We start from the raw sequence: 23,424 nt of genomic DNA, 5'->3' as shown, positions 1-23,424 counted from the left end.
TTTCATTTCTGGGAATATATCCAAAGGAAATGAAAACGATAACTCACAAAGATATCTGCACCTCCGTGTTCATAGCAGCATTATTTACAATAGCCATGACAAGGAAACCTAAATGTTCACATATGAATGAATGGATAAAGAAGTTGTGGTATATATTTACAATGGAATGAATATTATTTAGCTACAAAAAGTGAAGATATCCTACCATTTGCAACTACATGGGTGGACCTTGAAGGCATTATGCTAAAGGAAATAAGTCTGACAGAGAAAGACAAATACTATCTGATTTCACTTAAATATGTGGACTCTTAAAAGAAAACACTCATAGAAAAAGAGATCAGACTTGTGGTTACCAGAGGGAGGGGGTGGGAGCAGGAGGAGTTGGAGGAAAGTGGTCAAAATGTACAAAATTCCAGTTATAAGATAAATAAGTACTAGGGATGTAATGTACAACATATTGACTATAGTTAACACTGATGTATGATATATAGGAAAGTTGTTAGTAAATCCTAAGAATTCTCATCACAAGGAGAAAAATTTTTTTTCTTTTTGTTGTATCTATTTGAGGTGATAGATGTTAGCTGAACCCATTGTAGTAATCATTTCACAATATAAGTAAATTAAGCCATCATGCTGTATACCTTAAACTTATACAATGATATGTATTCATTTATTTCTCAGTAAAACTGGGGGAAAATCTTATTTAAATTAACATTATTTTGATCAATAATGAATTTAGAGATCATTTGGTTAAATTAATGTAAATGCTTTTTGACATCCAAAAGATTGAGACAACTTCTAATAGTTAACACTAGGCACTTACTATATGCTGAGCATTGTTATGAGCACTTTTTATGTTTCAACTCATTTAATCTTGACGTCCTCACCAGGATAATGATGGTTTACAGTTATTGAATATCAGAAATTTCATTCGTCTTAATTTGTGAGAGTACTTGTTAATCATTTTTATTTATATTTAATTTGATTTATTTAAATGTGCTTAATTGTTGAGTTGAACATGCTCGTTTTATATTTCTATAAGGCTTAAGAAACAAGGGAATTTTTTTTAAACTGTAATTTAAACTTTTGTCCACTAGATGTCCTCAGCTAAGTTTACGTTATCAGAATTTAACTTTTTGTTCATGAAAATTTGTTTCAGTTTCTAGCTATCTAAATTAAAAATTAATAAAATACACCCTTTAAATAAGAGATAAGACAATGCTTCAGGAGAAATTCTTTACATGTAACTGTTAGTACTCTTGTTATTTTAAAAATTTGTATAAGGTCTTTAATCTATAAATACCTTTGGATGTATGTTAGGAGATACAAGCATTACTTGTGATTTTTGACTCCATGTAATTTTGGTGAAATAAGGACATTTTAATGTTAAATTACTTTCTTATTGTTTAATTTTATTTTTCCTTTTCCTCCTTTTAATTTTTATGTTTTGCAGGGTTTTGGGACTGGAGTTAAACAAAGACAGAGATGTTGAAAGGATCCATGGCAGTGGAGTTAACACCCTTGACATTGACCCTGTTGAAGGGAGATAGTAAGTTTATTATATAATCATTTTTGTTCCTAAGTGAGATCCAGTAAAATCTTGCTTTCAGATTAATTTTCTGAAGTTTCATAAAAATTAATAAAAATTCTAAATTTGTAGCATTTTAAATCTGGCATTATTAATTTCAAATAAATACAGAACATTGAACCTATGCAATGTTGCCAAATAAACATTTCCAAACTACTTTAATATAAATATATTCATTGTTAAATCAACTAATACTGAACTTTTTTGGATGCAGAGAGTGTGTAAGTGCTGAGGTATGTCTTTAGCTGCTATTTCAAAACAGAGTTGTTACTCTCAAGGAGCCTGCTGGGAAAACAAATATAAAAAGCAGAAGTATATTTTGGAAAATTAAGTTTGAAGCACACCAGACTTGTGTTTGAGTTCCTCCTGGCTTCATATTCATCAGCTATGTGGCCTTGAGCAATTTATCTAACCTTTCTAATTCACAGTTCCCTTAGCTACACAATGTAAGAACAAAATCTAACAAGTTTGTTGTGAAGATTAATTGAGATAATATGTATCACATGATTAGCATAGGACATGGCATACTGTAAATGGTTGCCACCACTGTTGTTAATCAAAAGCATTATCACCTATACTTTTACTCCTTTCAATCCATTTTCCATACAACAGCTGAAGTGCATAGAAAAATGTGCCATCTACCCCACATTACTCTTACAAGAAAGTTCAAAACCCTTCATGTGGTCTATAATTAAGACAAGTGTAAAAGTAACTAAAGAAAAGTTTGTCTTACCATGTTCTGTTTAGCATTTGCCCCCAAATTTTTATATTATAATGAAGTATTATTATTTACATTAAAATAAGCCAGAGTAGGTTTAATAGAAATCTGTTTTTTATTTCCAGCCTCTGTCATGGTCTCACCTAGTAGTATATGAGAAACATGTACAGTGAACAAATGCTCACTTTAACACATGGTTAAATCTAAAAGATGACCTGTGATAATTCTTTTCTTCCTCCTGACCTTTTCCAGGCTCAACATAACACCCTCCAATTAAGGACAGGTTAAAAAGTTAAATTCTGATAACTTAAACTTAGCTGAGGACATCTAGTGGACAAAAGTTTAAATTTGCTTATAAAATAATCCAGATATGAGCATCAAGGGATAGCTGATTTCTTTTGGTCTTAGGGGCTGGTAGAAAAAAATGTTCAGTACTCCAGCCAGTCATTTGGGGTAGTGATCAGTTGTTTGACCTGTAAAGTACATGAATCCAGCAGGCTACCAGTTGGGAGACTTAGTGAGAAATGCGGGAAGTTATAGATTACATGTGCATTAAATATGTGTGAGAAATAACAGACTGAGGAGTCTTTGCAGAGCATATACAGAAAAGTCAAGATTCTCACTACAGTGGTTTCCCCCTTTTCCCCCTTTTTCATAGTAAAAATCTACAACTATTTATTTCATTGTTTGCTAAGACTTGTATTTTGCATTAAACCCTTTTGGCAGAAAAGAGAAATAAAAATCAAAATGAATGTTTAATGGAAAATTAAATATAGGTCTTCTTTTTCTCAGAAAAATCAATTCACATGTAACTTGCTCAAAATACTTGTTAATATTTACCAGCCACTGTGAGAGCTGTAGTGATACCACGGAAAACCAGAATGAAAACTAGAATACATAAATCTTGTAAAGAAGCATTTATTTCCAAAGTTAGGAGTTAATTGAAGAAGTCTATCTGAAAACATTTTAACAAGTGCAACTACATAAAGTACATTTGTATATCATCCTGTGAAGCTTGAATTTTCTTTTATGTCTTCTAAATTCTTCTGAGTTTATTCCATGCGTCTTTGGTACCGAGTTTTCTTGTCCACATAAAAACGTCAAGTCCTGTCTTTTACTGTGTTCACTTTATTAGCAGGGTAATAACCGTAGAGTTAGGTAACATCATTGCCATCAGATACTTCAACTACAAAGTCAGTTAATTACAATAATGTTCAATTTTTTTCACCCAATTAATGTAATCAAAGGAAAGCTTTTGGAAGTCATTCTAGCAAAGATGAAACATCTTATGTTATTGTAAATACAATTTAAATTAAGTCTAAAAGTTCAGCTTTGAAAACAATTGTTTTTACATTGATAATACATGCAATGCCATGGTAAAAAACAGTATTTCACAAAGTACAAATATGCAGAAAATGTTTTTGGAATTGTTATGGTACACATGTAACTCAAAACTGTGTTCAAACAAGCTGCAACATGTTATCAACCAAAACAAAAGCTGTAGTTGTTAAAATTTACAAAGATTTCTCTGTATACACAATGAGTAACTGAACCACAAAATTTTGTAATGAAGCTAACACTGAGTATTAAAAAAAAAACCTTCAGCATGGCATTACTTGCTGTATTTCTTTACTTCACCATCATCAATTAGATTTAGAACTATTTGAGCAAAGAACTTTGAAGAAGTACTGTTAAATTAACCTAATTGTCCTACAAATTGATATTGAATTTTTCTTAAAACAAGTCTATAAATCAGTGCTTCTTGGACATGCTGCTAGTTCATGAACCCTTTGTATCTGGTTCACAACAAGATAAGGCACTTGTACCAGAATGTGGTACAAGTCACTAAGCACACAGTTTAGATAAGCTATGTTTTTTTTTGTAGCAAGACTATCTCAGTGAAGAAAAAAGTGTGTTCATTTCTGACACAAGCTCTTTATGTTGTACTATAAATAGCAAAGAAACTAAAGATGGCAAAATAAAAAACCAATGTACAACACCCATAACAAATATAAGTGATCAAATATCTCCACAAACCACAAAATATGGATGAATGGAAGCAAAACACTGATAACTACAAAATCAGTGTGGTATCAGCATCTATACCAGGGGAGGCAGTAAAAACCACTGGGGCATCTAATAGACCTGATAACTCAAAATAACTGACAGTTAGTTGAAAGCTCAGCAAGCCAATTTGACTACAACATTGAAACTGGGAAAGGATTGTGTACTCTAGTTGTTCAAGGGATTCACAGTAAGACCCAAAGGGGCTGCAGTACTGTAGGCCGTATAATCTCTCCAGCTAATCACCTAAAGATGTCCTAATGGACAGAACCCTACGTTGAGGAGAAACTGTTTGGAATAGAATCCAAAGTGAGCAGTACAGGGACAATAGAAAGAAACAAGGGAAAAAGATGGATCAGATAAAAATTGGGGAGGTGAATAGAATCAGGAAATCTCTGAAAGTTAGCTGCCATATTTTGAGCATCTTATTTGAAAAAGAAGAGGGATGTTCTAGAGATATAAATTTTAAATATTGTTATAAACGAAGCCTCCCTTTTAAAAGTTTAAGAAAATTAATTTTACATAAAAATGAGCAAAAGAATAGGATTAAGATCAAAGCCCATACAAAATTATTTTAAGAACAAAGAGAATAAATAGAATAATGTTCCTTTAGACAGTGTAGTTGTGCCAGAAAGATATGCCCACAAAATAGATAACTCTACCTAATATTTTAAAACTAGCTGAAAGTCATTTCTATTTTTTATTTTTTTGGCTGCACCACATGGCATGTGGGATCTTAGTTCCCCAATCAGGGATCAAACCTGTGCCTCCTGCAGTGGAAGCACGGAGTCTTAACCACTGGACTGCCAGGGAAGTCCCTAAAAGTCATTTTTAAAAGATACAGTGTATGAAAGAGTAACATAAGTAGGAATTAGAAAAATGGAAAAATGAGATGATCAAACTCAAGAAAAAATTAGAAAAGAAAGTTTCAGAAATTAAGACTAAAGCATAAGAAACACAAGCAAATAAAATATAAGAGGAAACATTTAAAAATCAAAAAGAAATGGAGAAAGGAAAAGTATTTGAGATACAGATGTATGTAGAAGATAGGCAAAGAAGATCTAACATACATATAATAAGAGTTTCCAGAGAAGAAACCCAAAGGAACAGAATGGAGTAAAGACTAAAACTATATTCCAAGGAAACATTCCTAGAATGAATAAAATCTGAAACTATATATAAGGGAAAGAGAATCATATTGTAACCAGACTTTGATTTTGAGCTTTTTGATCAAAGAAATGAAGTTTCTTTTCTAAGATGTTCAAGGAAATAAAATGTGAGTCAAGGATTTTATATCCAACCAGACTAATTTTCAAGTACAAAGAGACTAATTATTAGTAACATACAAGAATTCAGGGAGTATTGTTCTCATTAGGCCTTTCTTAAGAATCTACCAGAGAATAAAATCAGAACAAGAATGAATAGAGACAGCACCAGAATTGATGGTGAGCAGTAATATTAACAAATAGCAATACTTTATATAGATGCATAAATATTTACATATATAGATATATAAATTAAATTCACAAATCTATGTGTTTTCCCTATTAGATTGTAAACTGGGGCGTCAGGAATCATGCCTGTCTTGTTCATAGTTGAATTGGCATAACGCCTAGCATATTGCAGAAGCTCAAAATTGAATGAGTTGAGTAAATGCATTCATAATGGAGGGAAGAAATCTAACACTTACGGATCCCCTATTTTTTGCCAGGCAGTATAAAAGCCCTTTGCATATGACTTATCTTTGTATCAACTTTATGATTTAAGTGAAAATGTCCCACTTTTCACAAAGGAAAAACCTTAGCTGAAGTAACTTGCCAGGGTCATATAGCTAGCATCAATAATAACTGATATGTCTGATTCCATTTATAACTAGGCCATTTAAAATGACTTTGTAATATTTCACTTCCTTATATAAGAAGTATCTTTTGCCATCTTGTTTCTACTGTCCTTTCTTTTTGGAATCATGAAGGTAAATTTTAACTGATCACAGATTGAATCATTCTATACTCATTCTTCCACAAATATTAGATTAAAAATTTTAGTTTATTTCAGCCTATACTAATGAAGATTTACTCTGTATTTATGGGCATAATAAATTTGAGTTTGTAGGTCAGTGATTTTCAGAAATACTTGGTCATAAATGAACTATATAAAATGATAATGTGAACTTTTTTTATTATTAGCATGTTATCAGGTGGTTCAGATGGTGTGATGGTGCTTTATGATCTTGAGAACTCCAGCAGACAACCTTATTACACATGTAAAGCAGTGTGTTCCATTGGCAGGTGTGTATTAAAAATGTAATTCATGAATTTATAAACATTTGACTATTTTTTGCATCAAATGCAAAACGTGAAAAAACTTTTGGTTATGTTCTTTTTGTTCTCCACCTACATAGCACACCTCAGTAACTAATTTTAGTTCTTAGACTACTTAGCATAAGACTCATTTGAGTCTTTCCAGCTAAATATAAACACAAATTAGATTTTTCAACTATCATTAATAGAACAAAAAGATTAGCAGCTAGAAGCCATAAATGTACTAACAATCACACACACACACACATACACACCCCTTTCTTACCTCTCTATTTACTCAACGCTGCCTAACTTAACATACTTCTCTTTGTCTTGAATTTTTTGACTATTTACTGGCTTTCCAATCTTGTGAGAATTATTTTTAAGTTTTTAATAAAGTGTTTTGTGATTTTGTTTTAATTTGTTCATAATCATCACTTAATTCTTTTTCATTTCCTGTATTTGATCTGATTTTGAGGAGACCTTGAATTAACAGAGAGAATAGGTGTCGAAAAAATGTTTTCAAGAGGAAAAACTTCATGAACATTCATATCAGCAACCACTCTGTATTAAAGCTGTTCCCAAAGCACTAGATAGATGCATAAGTTCATGGAATATTTGTGAGGAGATTTACGAATGTTTCTTGGCTCTGGTGCTTCACTTTGGAAATACAGATTTAAGGAAACTATTTCTCTGAGCCTCTGACAAAACTATTTTGTCTTAGAGATAATTATACTTGCCCTATTATTCTTGTAAGTTTTCTGTAAGACTTAAATGAAATACTGTCTTTTAAAAAGCATATTAAAAATTGTAAAGCCGTCATATAAATAGGAAGCAATATAATTATAGGTACATTTGGTACAAAACAAGATACCACTTCAGGTACTTTGGAACTTGGTTCCTAAGAGACTTACACCATTTTATATTCCCTCCACTCCCACCAAACAAACAAACAAAAAATCTAAATTCCAAAGTGTAAGACAGTCATTAATTAAATTCATCTTTGTCTTATTTTATCTTAGCTATCATTTTAACACTGTTAAAATAATATTTTTATATATACCACCTGCTATGTAATGTTATTCCACGAGTGGCTATGATTTGCTTTTCCGGTGTGTGATGTCAAGTAAATGCTTAGGATATCAGTCTTACTTTATTATGACATTCTTCTTAGATTCAAATTCTTAACTTCAAAACCATGACTTTGGTAAATGGGCATATAGTAAGCATCTTTACAAAATGAGTTAAAGTAGCATTTTACGTTCAAAGACTTTATAATCTAACTTTAAAAAGTAATTTCAATAAAAATTGTTACTAAGTTAATGTGGCTTAGACTGTTTCCTGATATTTATTTTTGCTTTACTTAATGTGTTTGTTCTGAGCACCAAAAAGATTCCTGTACCCAAATTTTTATTAAATGTGAATGAGAATGACAGATCATACATAGTAGGAGGATAATACAATATTTTGTCCTAGTTTTAAATCTAAAATATAAGTGAGCTTTTATTTGTGATCACTACATTAAAGATTTATTTTATTTAAAACTGGAAAATCTCTGTGTAGATCCTTAGGAACAAATAGAAATCAGTTCTGTTTATCTTAAGCAGAAATTTATTGGAAAGAAATTTAATATCTCACATAATGACAGGAAGGTGGAAGAATCAAATGTAGAAAATGAGCAGAAAAGCAAGAGAAACTAGGACAAGAGAACACAGTCAAGGTCACACCACAGGAACAATTTAGTTTGGGTTCTGCTACATGTCACAAACACAGATTCTCAACACCACAGCTATGAATAATTGCTAACTATCCTTGGTTTGCATTACTAGCTGGAGTTTTAGAGTCCCAGGCAGGATTGATGAAGCCCAGGACACATGTTCATGCCCCCACTGCCAAGGGCAAGGGAAAGAGAATATCTGGAGCCCCTTGCTTTATGTAACAAGAGGCAAGGCCCTGCCTTTCAACAAAACGAAGGGAATTTCCCCCCGAAAGGAAGTTTGGATGTTCAGCCAAGAAAAGGGCGCATGTCCACTACAGTCCACCTATTTGGCTGTCCAATATCAGTATATACCTTTCTTCCCATACCTACCCTTCCTTTTAAAAAAAAAGTTTCAGCCTGACCGAATGCAAGTATCCATTATTTAACAAAAAAATATAATTATCCCCTTCCCCGAAGAGCTATGACCCTAAGTCTGTTTATTTACCACATCCATCTCCAGTTCAGGATAATGTCTATTTTTCCACTGGTTTTACGTGATCTTTTATCAGGATTATGCAACCTGTGGGCTCAATTGTATAGTTAACCTATATAAAATAATGGAGGTAAGAAAAAGAGGAAAGAAAGAGGAAATTAGTTAAAATATATACGTATATACATGACATAGAAAGTAAGGAAATATGAATAGGTACTACAGTCCTTTTTTGCAGCTGTCTCAAGGCCAGCTTGAGGTCTTCAGGTAGCACCACATGTGTCAAGGCCCTTTATTCTGTATTGTGATCCAGACCTTCACCTTAAGGAATCAGAACTCATGATGGCCCTATCTGCATAGGGTTGCAGTAGTCTTCTGTTTACTTTTATCTTATTGAAAATTTCTAGCATACATGAAAATAGAGAGTAGTATAATGAACTGTGTACCCATCACCCAGCTTCAGCAGCTATCAGTCATAACCAGTCTTGTTTCATCTTTACCCCAACCTACCCAGCTACTCTGAGGATTATTTTGAAGCAGATCTCAGAAGGATATCATTTCATTCATAATTATTTGTATCTCTAAAAGGTAAAAGGTGTTTTATAAGCATAACCCCACTACCACTATCTCACATCTATAATAATTCCTGATATTAAGTATACAGTTGGTGTTCAAATGTCCCACCATTGTCTCTTAAATGTTCCTAAACAGCCAGTGTCTTTCAATTAAGATTCAGTAAAGGACACATACTGTGTTGATCACTGGTTCACAGCATATACTGCATCCTTCAGGATAGCACATCATCATCACAAGGTGCTATATTGTAACTGATGTCATAACTGAGTCTTCAACAGATCATGATTCTATGGGTGATGTGTTACATAAGAGTAGTGAATCTCATGGGTATCTACCAGTTGCATTCTTTTGTTGTATAAGTAGCGTTCTTAATCAGAAGCAATACTGTGTGGGACACCACGGAAGTATGTGAGGCAACAATTCTAAGAATGGTGGTGTTGAGAAAATAATGGCCAGGAAAAGCAAATCCAAAACCAGAATAGGTATCTCTTCCAGTAAGGAAAAATCACTGTCTCCATGAAGCGGTCCAGTGTGGCTGGCTGATCCCTCCAGGATATAGTATTGAAATCAGAAGTCTCTCATTTTATGAGCCTTAGTAGGAAGCAGCCCTCCACATCATACTGTGAAAGCTTAAAACTAGAGATGCCTAGATATTCTCTTTCTCTAGACAGCTAGGACATGGCATGTGATCTAGGTTTGGCCATTCATATGATCGTTCCTGAGACTGCTACTCGTGAATATAGTATCAGTTTTGAAACTCAAATCATTTATCTCTAAATTTTGATTACTGTTTTGTAGAAGCCATCCTGATGTTCACAAATATAGTGTGGAGACTGTACAGTGGTATCCTCATGACACTGGCATGTTCACATCAAGCTCATTTGATAAAACTCTGAAAGTATGGGATACAAATACGTTACAAGTAAGTACATTAAAAACTTTTCCAAGTTGCTCTGTGCGATAAATGAGAACTTAATCCTAAACCATTTTAGTGTGATTATTTGCTAAGATGTCATATGGTAGATGTGAAATTAGCATAGCAGTTAAGGAGACGTAGAGTGCTTGAGTTCATATCTTGGTTCTGCTTCTGACTGTCTATGTGATATTTGTCTGAACCTCTCTGTATTTATCTGTAAAGGGGGTAATGATTGTACCTTATAGAATGGTGGTGAGGATTAAATAGGTCAATATATGTAAAGTACCTGGAACAGTGCCTAGCATATAGTAAGTGCTCAAAAACCATTAGCTATTATTATTATTTGCTTTATTATTCAAAAACTACTATGGTCTAGTGGTGTAGGGAAGAAAATTGGATTTATCTCCTATTGGCCAAAAGACTTAAAGGAAAAGAAAGTTATTAACATTATAGCTTAGTAAAGGTAGACAGTAGATAATAGTTTTTATATTTTATCAAATTTATATTTCTTTCTCATGCTAATTTTTTCCCTGAGCTCTAGTCCCATATGTCTCCACCTGTCTTCAGAACCTCTTTTTTTTTTTTTTTTTTTTTTTTTTTTGCGGTACGTGGGCCTCTCACTGCTGCAGCCTCTCCCGTTGCGGAGCACAGGCTCCGGACGCACAGGCTCAGCGGCCATGGCTCACGGGCCCAGCTGCTCCGCGGCATGTGGGATCTTCCCGGACCGGGGCACGAACCCGTGTCCCCTGCATCGGCAGGCGGACTCTTAACCACTGCGCCACCAGGGAAGCCCAGAACCTCTCTTACTTAAATGTAGTGTCATCTTCTCAAACTTAACATGTTCCAAACTGAAGTGAACATGATGGCTCCTCACATCCATTTAGTCCTCAAATCTTAGCAATTCTTCCTTCAAACTCTCAGATTTCCCTTTCCTATTTCCCTCACCATCACTGTACATCTAGACTACTCCTAAAAACTCCTAACTGGTTTCTCTGCATTATTTTTCTTCCACATTTCCACAGCAAGTTTACCCCAGAATTAATCAGAATCAAGCAGTTTCATCCTGTCTCAACACAAAACCTCTAGTGACTCCATGGTCTAAATTCAGCCTGGCATTCTAAGTTCTCCATAACCCCACTTCCCACTTTCTCAACCTTAGCTTCTACCTCTTTTCAACCTAAATGATGTACTGCCACTAAATTGATCTCCTTTTGCCTTCTGAACACGTTATGTGTTATGTTCCCTGCCTGAGGTCCCCTTCCCTATGAAACTTCTCCCTTCTCTTATTCATCTTATAACTGGAAGTTTATACTCTTTAACCAACATCTTTCTATTTCTGCCACCCCCCAGCCCCGGTAATCACTTTATTCACTGTTTCTATCAGTTTGGCTTTTTAAGATTCCACATGTAAGTGATATTATACAGTATTTGTCCTTGTCTGCCTGACTTCACTTAATATAATGCCCTCAAGGTTTGTCCATGGTCACAAATGACAGGATTTCATTATTTCTTATGGCTGAATAATATTCCTGTGTGTGTATGTGTGTGTGTGTTATCTTCTTTATCCCTTTATGCGTTGATGAACACTTAGGTTGTTTCCATGACTTGGTTATTATAAATAATGCTGCAAAAAACATGAGGGTGCAGCTGTCTCTTTGAGAGAGACAGTGATTTTATTTCCTTCAGATATATACACAGAAGTGGGATTGCTGTATCATATGGTTCTATTTTAAATTCTTTGAGGAACCCCATATTGTCTTTCATGATGGCTGCACCAATTTACATTCCCACTACCAGTCACAAGGGTTTCCTTTTCTCCATATCCTCACCAACACTTATCTCTTTTTGATAATAGACATTTTAACAGATGTGAGGTGATATCTCCTTGTGGTTTTGATTTGCATTTTCCTGATGATTAGTGATATTGAACACCTTTTCATATTCATTTTGGCCATTCTTATATTTTTGGAAAAATGTCTGTTCATGTCCTCTGCCCATTTTTTATTTGGATTGTTTGGGTTTTTTGCTACTGAGTTGTATGAGTTCTTTATATATTTTGGATATTAACCCTTTATCATGATTTTCAAATATTTTCTCCTACTCTTTAGGTTGCTTTTTCATATTGTTTATGGTTTCCTTTGCTGTGCAGCAGGTTTTTAATTTGCTGTAGTTCCATTTGTTTAATTTTGCTTTTGTTGCCTTTGATTTTGGTATCAAATCCAAACAGTCTTCGCCAAGACCACTGTCAATGTTTTCTTCTAGGAGTTTTATGATTTCAGGTCTTACATTCAAGTTTTTAGTCCATTCTGAGTTAATTTACGTGCATGGTGTAAGATAGTGGTCCAGTTTCATTCTTTTGCGTATGGTTGTTCAGTTTTCCCAGCATCGTTATTGAAGAGACTATCTTTCCCCATTGTATATTCTTAGTTCCTTTGTCGTAAATTAATTGACCATACATGCCTGGCTTTATTTCTGCACTGCCTTTTCTGGTCCATTGATCTGTGTGTCTGTTTTTATGCCAGTACCATAATGTTTTGATTACTATAGCTTTGTAATGCAGTGGTCCCCCCTTATCCATGTGGGATACATTCCAAGACCCCCACTGAGTGCCTGAAACCACGGATACTATCAAATTACCGTGGTTATAGTATATACCAACCCTGTATATACTATATTTTTTCCTATACTCATGTGTGGGTAGCATATATGATATGGATACACAGAACAAAGGGATGATTCACATCCAGGTGGGACAAGCAAACTTTCATCATGCTCCTCAGAACAGTGTATTATTTAAAACATGAATTATTTACTTCTGTAATTTTCCATTTAATATTTTCAGACCACAGTTGACCTCAGATAACTGAAACCGAGGAAAGTGAAATACAGATAAGAAGGGGACTGCTGTATAGTCTGAAATCAGAAAGTGTGATGCCTCCAGCTTTGTTCTTCTTTCTCAAGATTGTTTTAGCAATTCGGGGTCTTTTGTGGTTCCATACAAATTTTCAGATTATTGTTTCCTATTTCTAGAAAAATGCCATTGAGAATTTGGTAGAAATTGCACTGAATTTATAGATTGTTTTTGGTGCTGTGGACATATTAACACTGTTAGTTCTTTCAGTCCACTGGTATGGAATATCTTTTCATTTATTTGTGTCTTCAGCTTCTTTCATCAGTTTCTTATAGTTTTCAGTGTACACCTTTTACCTCCCTAGTTAAATTTATTTCTAGGTATTTTATTCTTTATGCTGCAGTTATAAATGAGATTGTTTTCTTAATTTCTCCTGATAGTTCATCATTAGTGTATAGAAATGCAACTGATTTTTTTTAACAGTTTGAATCCTGCAACTTTACTGAATTTGTTTATTCTAACAGTTTTTTGGTGAAGTCTTTAAGGTTTTCTATGTATAATATCATTTCATGGGCAGATAGAGACAGGTTTACTTTTTCCATTCCAGTTTGGATGCCTGTTATTTCTTTTTCTTGCTTAATTGCTCTGGCTAGGACTTCCAGCACTGTGTTGAATAAAAGTGGCAAGGGTGGGCATCCTTCTCTTCTCCCTGATCTTAGAGGAAAAGCTTTCAGCTTTTAACTTTTGAGTATGATGTTAGTTATGAGCTTGTCATATATGGCCTTTATTATGTTGAGGTACGTTCTCTCTATACCCATTTTATTGAGGAAAATATTTAATACTTCTTAATATAAGTCAATACCCATTCGTGATTTTTTTAAAATTCCTAACATAGTAGGAATAAACGGGAAATTCCTTAAACTGGCATTTACAGATTACATGATTACAAACATGGAAAATCCAAAGGAAACTTTAGCCAAATTATAATATAAGAAAATTCAGCAAAATTGCTGAATATAAGGTCAGTTGTATCTGCATTCCAGGCACAAAGAATTATAAAATGAAATTTCAAGAGTAATATAGTTTATAATTGCAGCACAAGTCATCATATACCTAGTAAGAAATTGAAAAGTGTACAGGACCACTCAACACTACACAGAAAACTATAGAATATTATTGAGAGAAATTAAGACCTAAATAAATGGTGGGATATGTCACATTCACACTCTCTCCACTTTTATTCAACATAGTTTTGGAAGTCCTAGGCATGGCAATCAGAGAAGAAAAAGAAATAGAAGGAATCCAAATTGGAAAAGAAGAAGTAAAACTGTCACTGTTTGCAGATGACACGATACTATACATTAGAAAATCCTAAAGACACCACCAGAAAACTACTAGAGCTCATCAGTGAATTCCAGTAAAGTTGCCAGAAACAAAATTAATATACAGAAACCTGTTGCATTTCTGTACACTAACAATGAATTTTCGGAAAGAGTAATTAAGGAACAATTCCATTTAATCCCATCAAAAATTAAAATACCTGGGAATAAACCTACTTAAGTTAAAGAACTGTACTCAGAAAACTATAAGACACTGATGAAAGAAATTGGAGAACACACAAACAGATGGAAATATATACCGTGTATATGGATTGGAAGAATTAACATTGTTAAAATGAACATACAACCAAAAGCAATCTACAGATTCATTGCAATCCCTGTCAAAATACCGAGGGCATTTTTCACAGAACTAGAACAAATAATTTTAAAATTTGTATGGAAACGTGAAAGACCCTGAATAGCCAAAACAATCTTCAGAAAGAACAGAATTAGACGAATCACGCTCGCTGACTTCAGACTATACTACAAAGCTACAGTAATCAAAACAGTATGGTACTGGCATAAAAACAGATACATAGATCAGTGAAACAGAATGGAGAGCCCAGAAATAAACCCATGCACTTATGGTCAATTAATCTACGACAAAGGAGGCAAGAGTATACAATGCAGGAAAGACAGTATTGGCAATTCCCTAGTGATCCAGTGATTAGGACTCTGCACTCTCACTGCCGAGAGCCCAGGTTCAATTCCTGCTCGGGAAACTAAGATCACACAAGCCCTGTGGCATGGCCAAATAACGGAAAAGAAAGGAGAGTCTCTTCAATAGCTGGTGCTGGGAAAACTGTACAGCCACATGTAAAGGAATGAAATTAAAACATTCTCTAACACCATATACAAAAAAAAACTCAAAATGGATCAAAGACCTTAACGTAAGGCTGGAAACCATTAAACTAAAAGAAAGCAGAACATTCAGCACATTCTCGATATAAATCATACTAAATTTTTTTTTGCATCTACTAAAGCAAAGCAATAAGAGCAAATATAAACAAATGGGACTTAATTAAACTTAAAGCTTTTGCACAGCAAAGAAAGCCATAAACAAAACAAAAAGGAAAACTACAGAATGGGAGAAAATGTTTGCAAATGATATAACTGATAAGGGGTTAATATTCGCATATATAGACAATTCATACACCTGAACATCAAAAAAACAAGCCTAATTAAAAGATGGTTAGAAGACCTGAATAGACATTTTTCCAAAGAAGACATACAGCTGGCCAACAGGCACATGAAAAGATGCTCAACATCATTAATCATCAGAGAAATGCAAATTAAAACCACAATGAGATATCACCTCACACCTGTCAGAATGGTTATCATCAAAAAGACCACAAATAACAAATGTTGGTGAGGATGTGGAGAAAAGAGAACCCTTGGGTGCTGTTGGTGGGAAGGTAAATTGGTGCAACTACTGAGGAAAACATTATGGAGGTTTCTCAAAAAACAAAATAGAACTACCATATGACCCAGCAGTTCCACTCGTGGGTATTTATCTGAAAAAAACAAAAGCACTAATTCAGAATGATACTTGTATCCCAGTGTTCATAGCAGCATTATTTATAATTGCCAAGATATGGAAGCAACCCAACTGCCCATCAACAGATGAATGGATAACAGAGATGCGGTGTATACAATGGAATACTACTCAGTCATAAAAGAGAATGAAATGTTGCCATTTGCATCAAATGCATGGACATGGAGGGTATTATACTAAGTGAAATGTCATACAGAGAAGACAAACACTGTATGATATCACTTATATGTGGAATCTAAAAAGTACAACAAGCTAATGAATATAACAAAAAAGAAACAGACTCACAGTTATAGAGAACAAACTAATGGTTACCACAGTGAGGAGAGGGAAAGAGGGAGGGGCAAGATAGGCATAGGGGATTAAGAGGTACAAACTACTATGTATAAAATAAGAAAGGTACAAGAATATATATTACAACACAGGAAATATGACAAATATTTTATAATAACTATAAATGGAATGTAGCCTTTAAAAACTATGAATCACTTTGTTATTGTATCAACTATACCTCAATTCTAAAAAGAAGAAGAAAGAAAAGAATTAGAAGGCTTAATATTATAAAGATAATGATTTTACCCAGTATGATCTATAGAATCAATGCATTTCTGATCAAAATCTTTGCAGAATTCTTTTGTGGAAATTGGCTAGGTAATTCTAATGTATAATACATATGGAAATGCAGAGGGACAAGGCGCTCTTGAAGAAGAATGAAGCTTGAGGACTTCACTACCTGTAACCAAGACTTTACCATAAATTAATTATACTAATCAAGGCAGTGTGATATTGGTACAAGTGAAAACAAACACACACAGGGGAACAGGATAGAGAATCATGAAACACACCCATAGCTGTATAATGATGTGGTTTATGATAAAAATAACACTGCAGTGAATTGGGGAAAAGATAACCTTTTCCATAAATGGTCCTGGATGAACTAGGTATCCATATTTAAAAACTAGTTTTGACCCTTACCTCACACCAGACACAAAAGTCAATTTCAGGTGGATTACAAGTATAAATGTGAAAGATAAAATGATACAGCTTAAAGATGAAAAAAGAAAATGTGTTTATGGCTTATGGCAGTTAAAGACACAAAAACTACAAACCAAAAAGGCAGAGATAGATAAATTGAGCTACATTAGAATTAGGAATCTCTAGTCATCAAAAAACACTATTACAAAAGTGTAAAGGTAAGCCATGGAATGGGATGATATATCTGACATATGCATATGTTTGAAAAAGGACTGATGTACAGATTATATAGTCAACAAAAATTAAAACAGTCCTATAGAAAAATAGGCAAAACACTTGAATAGGCACTTCAAGAAAGAGGATATCCAAATAGCCAATAAATAAAAGTGTTCAACTTTATTAATTGTGCACCTGGATGTGTTATTTAAATACATAATGAGATACCTCTCTGTACCCTCCAGAATGGCCAAACTTAAAAGAGGTTGATGACAACATCATCACACATTACATATGTTGCTGATGAGATCACAAATTGGTACAGATATTTGGTATTGACTGAAGCCAAATATGTGCCTATCCTCTGACCCAGCAGTTACACTTTTGGGTATATAAATGCATGCATATGTGTACTAAAGGATATTTGTAAGAATGTTCATAGCAGCACTGTTGATGATAACCAAAAACTGGAAACAACTCAAATGTCCATTAGCAGCCAAATGAAATCTGGCAAATTTTACATCGGAGTACTCTCCTACAATGACAAGGGAACACTTCTGTATTAACAAAATGTATGAATCTTATATAATATTAGATAAAATAACCAAAAACTAGAGTGCTTAATATATAATTCCCCATATAGGAGGTTCAAAAATAGACAAAACTAATCTAATGATGATAGAGGCCTGTATGATGGTTATCTTTCTTGGTGAGATTTGTAAGGGGGGGTTCTAAGGAGCCTTCTGGGGTATTTGTAATGTTTGTAATGTTCTATTTTTCAATAAAGGTGGCCATTACTTTGTGAAAATTCACTTTGTGAAAATTAATTGAGCTGTACACTTACGATTTTTGTGTACTTTTCTGTATGTTACACTTCATTTAAAAGTATGGCTTTTAATTAAAATTTTTTAATTTAATTAATTAAAAATTAATAAGCCATACATTTACATTTTCTTTCCTTAACATTGACTTCTATTAAAACTCTGACATCTTGGATTTAAATTTTCTTTAAAACATAAATGTTTTGCTAACTTAAAACAGTATTCCATGAGTTCATAATTCTGTTTGAAATAAAGGTATGACAGTATTTTATTTATTTTATTTACTTATTTATTTATTTATTTTTGCGGTACGCGGGCCTCTCACTGTCGTGGCCTCTCCCGTTGCGGAGCACAGGCTCCGGACGCTCAGGCTCAGCGGCCATGGCTCACGGGCCCAGCCGCTCCACGGTATGTGGGATCCTCCCGGACTGGGGCACGAACTCGTGTCCCCTGCATCGGCAGGCAGACTCTCAACCACTGTGCCACCAGGGAAGCCTGACAGTATTTTATTAATAATAAATTTGAAAGCATTCAGTAAGAAACAATTGTGCCTCTGCTATGTATAAAGAAAAATAAGGAAGGCAAGATACTGTCCTTTTCTCCATTCTCCACTCCCATCATTAGTTTTTCCTATTAATGTATGTATTAGGTACTTTTCATACCTTCATCTCAGTTTTCCATGAGCGTGTTTTAATAGCTTGAGCATATGATGTGGCTTAGAGGAATGTCTTCTCTAGAGTCTTCTCTATTTAACTTTAAGGTGTAGAGTCAAGTGGAGATAATCCAGGAATTGAGCTATACCTAGGTGGAATTTGGGAGCGTGGTCTAAACTGAAAATATAGATTTGTGAGTCACTAGGATATAGGTGGCAGTTGAAGAGAGGGATCTAAACCTTGAGGAGGATTATAAGGACAGGAGAAGGAACAACAAAGCCTGCAGAAGACAATGAAAAGGCCTAGCCAGAGAGAATAAGAGGGAAATCAGGAGTATGTGATATAATGGAAGCCAGTGGAAGAGACTGTCTTAACGAAGGTAGAATAGTCAGCTGTGTTGAATGCTACTGACGGATTAGGTAAGATAAAGACTACATTTGGTGATAGAAGGTTATCAGTGGTATTGGCAGGGTGGTGAGAGCGGGAGTAGTGGAGATAAAAAATAAGTTTGCAGTGAGTTCAGAAATATATGAGATAAGAAATTAGAGACAGCCAAAATTTGGATTTAAAGGGGGAGGAAGAAGATTAATTAGGAGGAATTTGGGTGAAAAGGATTTTGTTTTTTTGTCTTGGGGAGGGGAGTGCTGTTACAATGAAAGAGACTTGAACATGTTTTAGTGCTGATGGGAACGAGCCAGTAGGGAGAGAGCAGTTATACATACTCGGGAGATAGAGGCAATAATGTATAGGGTGAGATTTCTGACAGCACTGAAAGTGATCTGAACATAGGTGGGGAAATTAAATAAGAGGAAGGATCATTTTTTTCATGATAACAGGAATGAAGAAGGAAAAAAGATAAGCGGAAGCAAATGTGTTTATAAGTTTGTTGTTAAGACAATAAGGAAATTCTCATTGAATGGCTCCTATTTTCTCTTTGGAATGAAAGATCAGATCACCTGTAGTGATGAAGTGGCGATTTTTGTGGAGAGTGGCGAAGGTTTGAAGTAGCTGCAAATATTGTAGACAATGCTATTGAAATTGTAGGACCGGCAGTCAGTACTAAAGCCCAGTTGAGATGAATGATCTTTTATGGTGATACTAGTCTTCTCTATTACAAGATTTTCTTCACCTGGATAGGGCAGAGGTCAACTAACTGCGGCCCATAGGCCAAGTCTAGGCTCTGGGCCAAGGCTTCTCATGGACTCTTTTTGTAAAAAAAAAAAAAGTGTTACTATAACACAGACATGCTCATTTATTGTCTATGGCCACTTTGACACTACAGTGACAGAAATGAGTAGTTGGTTCTCAAAGCCTGCAATCTGACCCTTTACAGAAGAAGTTTGCTGACCTCTGGTGTAGTTAAACCTGGATATAGGTACACGGAAGGCAGACATTTGGAGTCAGGTTGAGGTCTTGACAAATGCAATGATAACATCAAAGATATTGGCAGTTGAAGCATTGAAACTTGGAATCCAAGCTGAAGAAGGAAAAGAAGTGAAGAAAGGAACTGATAGGACTTCTGGGCTTTATTGGGGTGTCTTGTAGGTAGCTGGGCGGGGGGGACCTGGAATGATATAAAATTTGGTCATATATAACTGAAATAGGTGATTTCAAAGGAGAAGCAGTTCTAGGTGATGAGAATGTTCTGGGTGTGGTAGCTGAGGTTGTATGGCACTGAGAGGCAGAGTACTGGCTAGATCACCTGTGTAGATGCTGAAGTCCCTCAGAATGGAGCAGAAGGGAAGATGGTGAACCAAGTGGTTGTCTTGTTTTGATCTCTGTGATTTATTAAAGAAAAATAAATAAATTGCTAACAGTCAATTAAAAATTGCTAACTGTGAAAATAAGTAAATAGAAAATTTGTTGCTTTTGTGATTGTAATTAGAACTTACACTTATTTTAAATGTCTTTTGATTATCAGATTGCAGATGTATTTAATTTTGAAGAAACAGTTTATAGTCATCATATGTCTCCAGTTGCCACCAAGCACTGTTTGGTAGCAGGTTTGTACATATGTTGTTTTTTAACATATTGAAAACTTTCTCCCTTTTAATATCTAGTTAGTTTTGATATAAACATTTTAACCCTGATGAAGATCACAATTCTTTAAAAAAAAAAGTGTGTATTACTCTTTGTATTCAGTTTAATGGATATTGTACAAGTTGGGCACTGTGCTAGGTTTCAAAGTGGCTAGGATTCAAAGATTAAGAAAGCACATTTCTGTTCCCTTAAGAGTTACTTTTTTTTTTATTTTTAACATCTTTATTGGAGTATAATTGCTTTACAATGGTGTGTTAGTTTCTGCTTTATAACAAAGTGAATCAGCTATACATATATCCCAATATCCCCTCCCTCTTGCGTCTCCCTCCCACCCTCCCTATCCCACCTCTCTAGGTGGTCACAAAGCACGGAGCTGATCTCCCTGTGCTATGTGGCTGCTTCCCACTAGCTATCTATTTTACATTTGGTAGTGTATATAAGTCCACGCCACTCTCTCACTTCGTCCCAGCTTACCCTTCCCATCCCCATGTCCTCAAGTCCATTCTCTACATCTGTGTCTTTATTCCTGTCCTCCCCTTACGTTCTTCAGAACCTTTTTTTTTCTTTTTTTTAGATTACATATATATGTGTTAACATACGGTATTTGTTTCTCTCTTTCTGACTTACTTCACTCTGTATGACAGACTCTAGGTCCATCCACCTCACTACAAATAACTCAATTTCGTTTCTTTTTATGGCTGAGTGATATTCCATTGTATATATGTGCCACATCTTCTTTATCCATTCATCTGTCGATGGACACTTAGATTGCTTCCATGTCCTGACTATTGTAAATAGAGCTGCAATGAACATTGTGGTACATGAAAGAGTTACTTTTAAATCACCAAAGTTTCAAAGATTTTACGTGAACAAAATTTGGCAGCTTTTTCATTTTGACACAGTAAAACAAGGAAATGATTTCCTTTTCTCTAGAATGTGTGATTCAAATTAAACATCCATTTTTATGAAAGCACCTGCAACAAAAATTTTCATGTGTGAAGAAGAAAAAATGTTTTTCTGGTATCAGGTATCAGGTCCCTGTGATATTATTTCTGTGGCACTTCATGAATCTCTTCACCTCCAGACATCAGTCAGCTGCTTCATCTTTAAAGAGTTTGGGCACTAACTTGTCTTTGAGGTCCACTCAGTCTGTGTCCAGAGTTTCTGTGAATCTGTTACTAGTGATTAGAAGTATATCATTACCATGGAAAAGCTAAGCTATTAAAATAAAATGAATTTTTCTAGTTATAAACATTAATAACTATTTAAAGTATATTATTAGCATACATTTTTATATTTCTGCATGGATACAGTGAGTATGTCATGACTCATAGGGTAGTTTCTTGTTTCCTTTTGGTGATGATTTATAGTAAAATTATCTTAAACTATTTTTTTTGTTTTGTTTTTACAGTTGGTACTAGAGGGCCCAAAGTACAACTTTGTGACTTAAAGTCTGGATCCTGTTCCCACATTCTACAGGGTATTTGAAACAACAACTACTTTGAGTAAACCATTCAACAAAGTGAAACATTATTAACAATGTATTCTTTATAAGTGACATGACTGATGTATTTTGTGCTAGTTGTTAGAAGTCAGCAGGGAATTAAAGATCCTTTTGTGCATTATTGTTATAAAACTAAACTATTGAGGAGACATTTTTATGTACAGTAGCCAAGGGGAAGCTCAAAGAATATAGAAAGTCTAACTCAAAAACCGTGTGTTATTTCTACATTGAAAAAAATGAACTACTTATGAAACTTACATCAGTACATTTGTCTCCATGAGCATTTTTTAATATTGTTCTGGCTGAGTAAACATTCTTAATATTTAGGTGCTTCTTTTCTCAATAAAAATATTTTAGAAAAAGGTATTGAAATAATACTTCGGTAAAGTTTTACTAGCTTAAATTATTTTTGCTACTTTTTTATTAGTATTAGATCATCTAATTCTAAACAGTGAAAAAATAGGATGTAATTCAGATATACTATTTTTATTCATCTCTGAGAAACACATAATAAATATATCAGGAAAACTTGGTGAGATGGATAACATTTGTTTTACATTATCATGAATTTCTATGAATATAAGCTAGGTAGATGAAAATATATGATTTGAATAGTTTAGTTAGGTAGAAGTGAATTAAAATGCTGAAATCACTTATCCTATGAACTTATCACTTGTGCTTTCTAGATAAAAATTTTTATATAAATGCCTTTTACAATCATGATTTAAAATAATTTTTTTCTGTTATAACTTTCTGAAAACTTAGAGAACATTTTTATTCTTTAGAATGTTTATCTTGTATGGTGGTTTGTTGCAGGGATTTTGTTGTAGAGATAAGTAAGTAAGCTTGAGCTATATCACTTATTAATGGATAGACTTGCTAGGCTAACACCTGTATTTAAAAAGACAGACTCACTTGCTCTGAATGTTTTTTGCAAAGCAAACCCAGACCTTTTATAATAAAATAGCATTGTGAGAAATGCCCCATAGACTTCACATTAATATTTAAATATAGATTATTATAAATGTGAAAAAATCATGATTGTATCAATTTATTTTTAAGATTTAGTCTATGCTTTCTTC

The 23,424-nt window shown here is 34.2% G+C and overlaps 1 protein-coding gene across 3 annotated transcripts in view; it reads left to right on the top strand.

Moving 5' to 3' along the window:
• ERCC8 (ERCC excision repair 8, CSA ubiquitin ligase complex subunit) overlaps positions 1-23,424 on the top strand; it is a 68,742-nt gene that overhangs the window by 12,256 nt on the left and 33,062 nt on the right. For 2 of the 3 annotated variants that reach the window (XM_022596964.3, XM_089908884.1), the window contains exons 2-6: positions 1,454-1,549; positions 6,557-6,658; positions 10,234-10,357; positions 20,720-20,801; positions 22,250-22,318. In XM_022596964.3, coding sequence (XP_022452672.1) covers positions 1,454-1,549; positions 6,557-6,658; positions 10,234-10,357; positions 20,720-20,801; positions 22,250-22,318 — 473 coding nt within the window. Of the gene's footprint in view, positions 1-1,453; positions 1,550-6,556; positions 6,659-10,233; positions 10,358-20,719; positions 20,802-22,249; positions 22,319-23,424 lie in introns of those variants that run through there. The other variant, XM_089908885.1, reaches the window with a different exon arrangement.

This window comes from Delphinapterus leucas, chromosome 3, assembly GCF_059928025.1.
Source record: "Delphinapterus leucas isolate spDelLeu-1000000601 "Yukka" chromosome 3, BTC_Dleu_Yukka2, whole genome shotgun sequence".
NCBI classification, from domain to species: Eukaryota; Metazoa; Chordata; class Mammalia; order Artiodactyla; family Monodontidae; genus Delphinapterus; species Delphinapterus leucas.
Note: the sequence above shows the minus strand (reverse complement) of the source record. Positions and strands in the feature narration are given on the sequence as shown.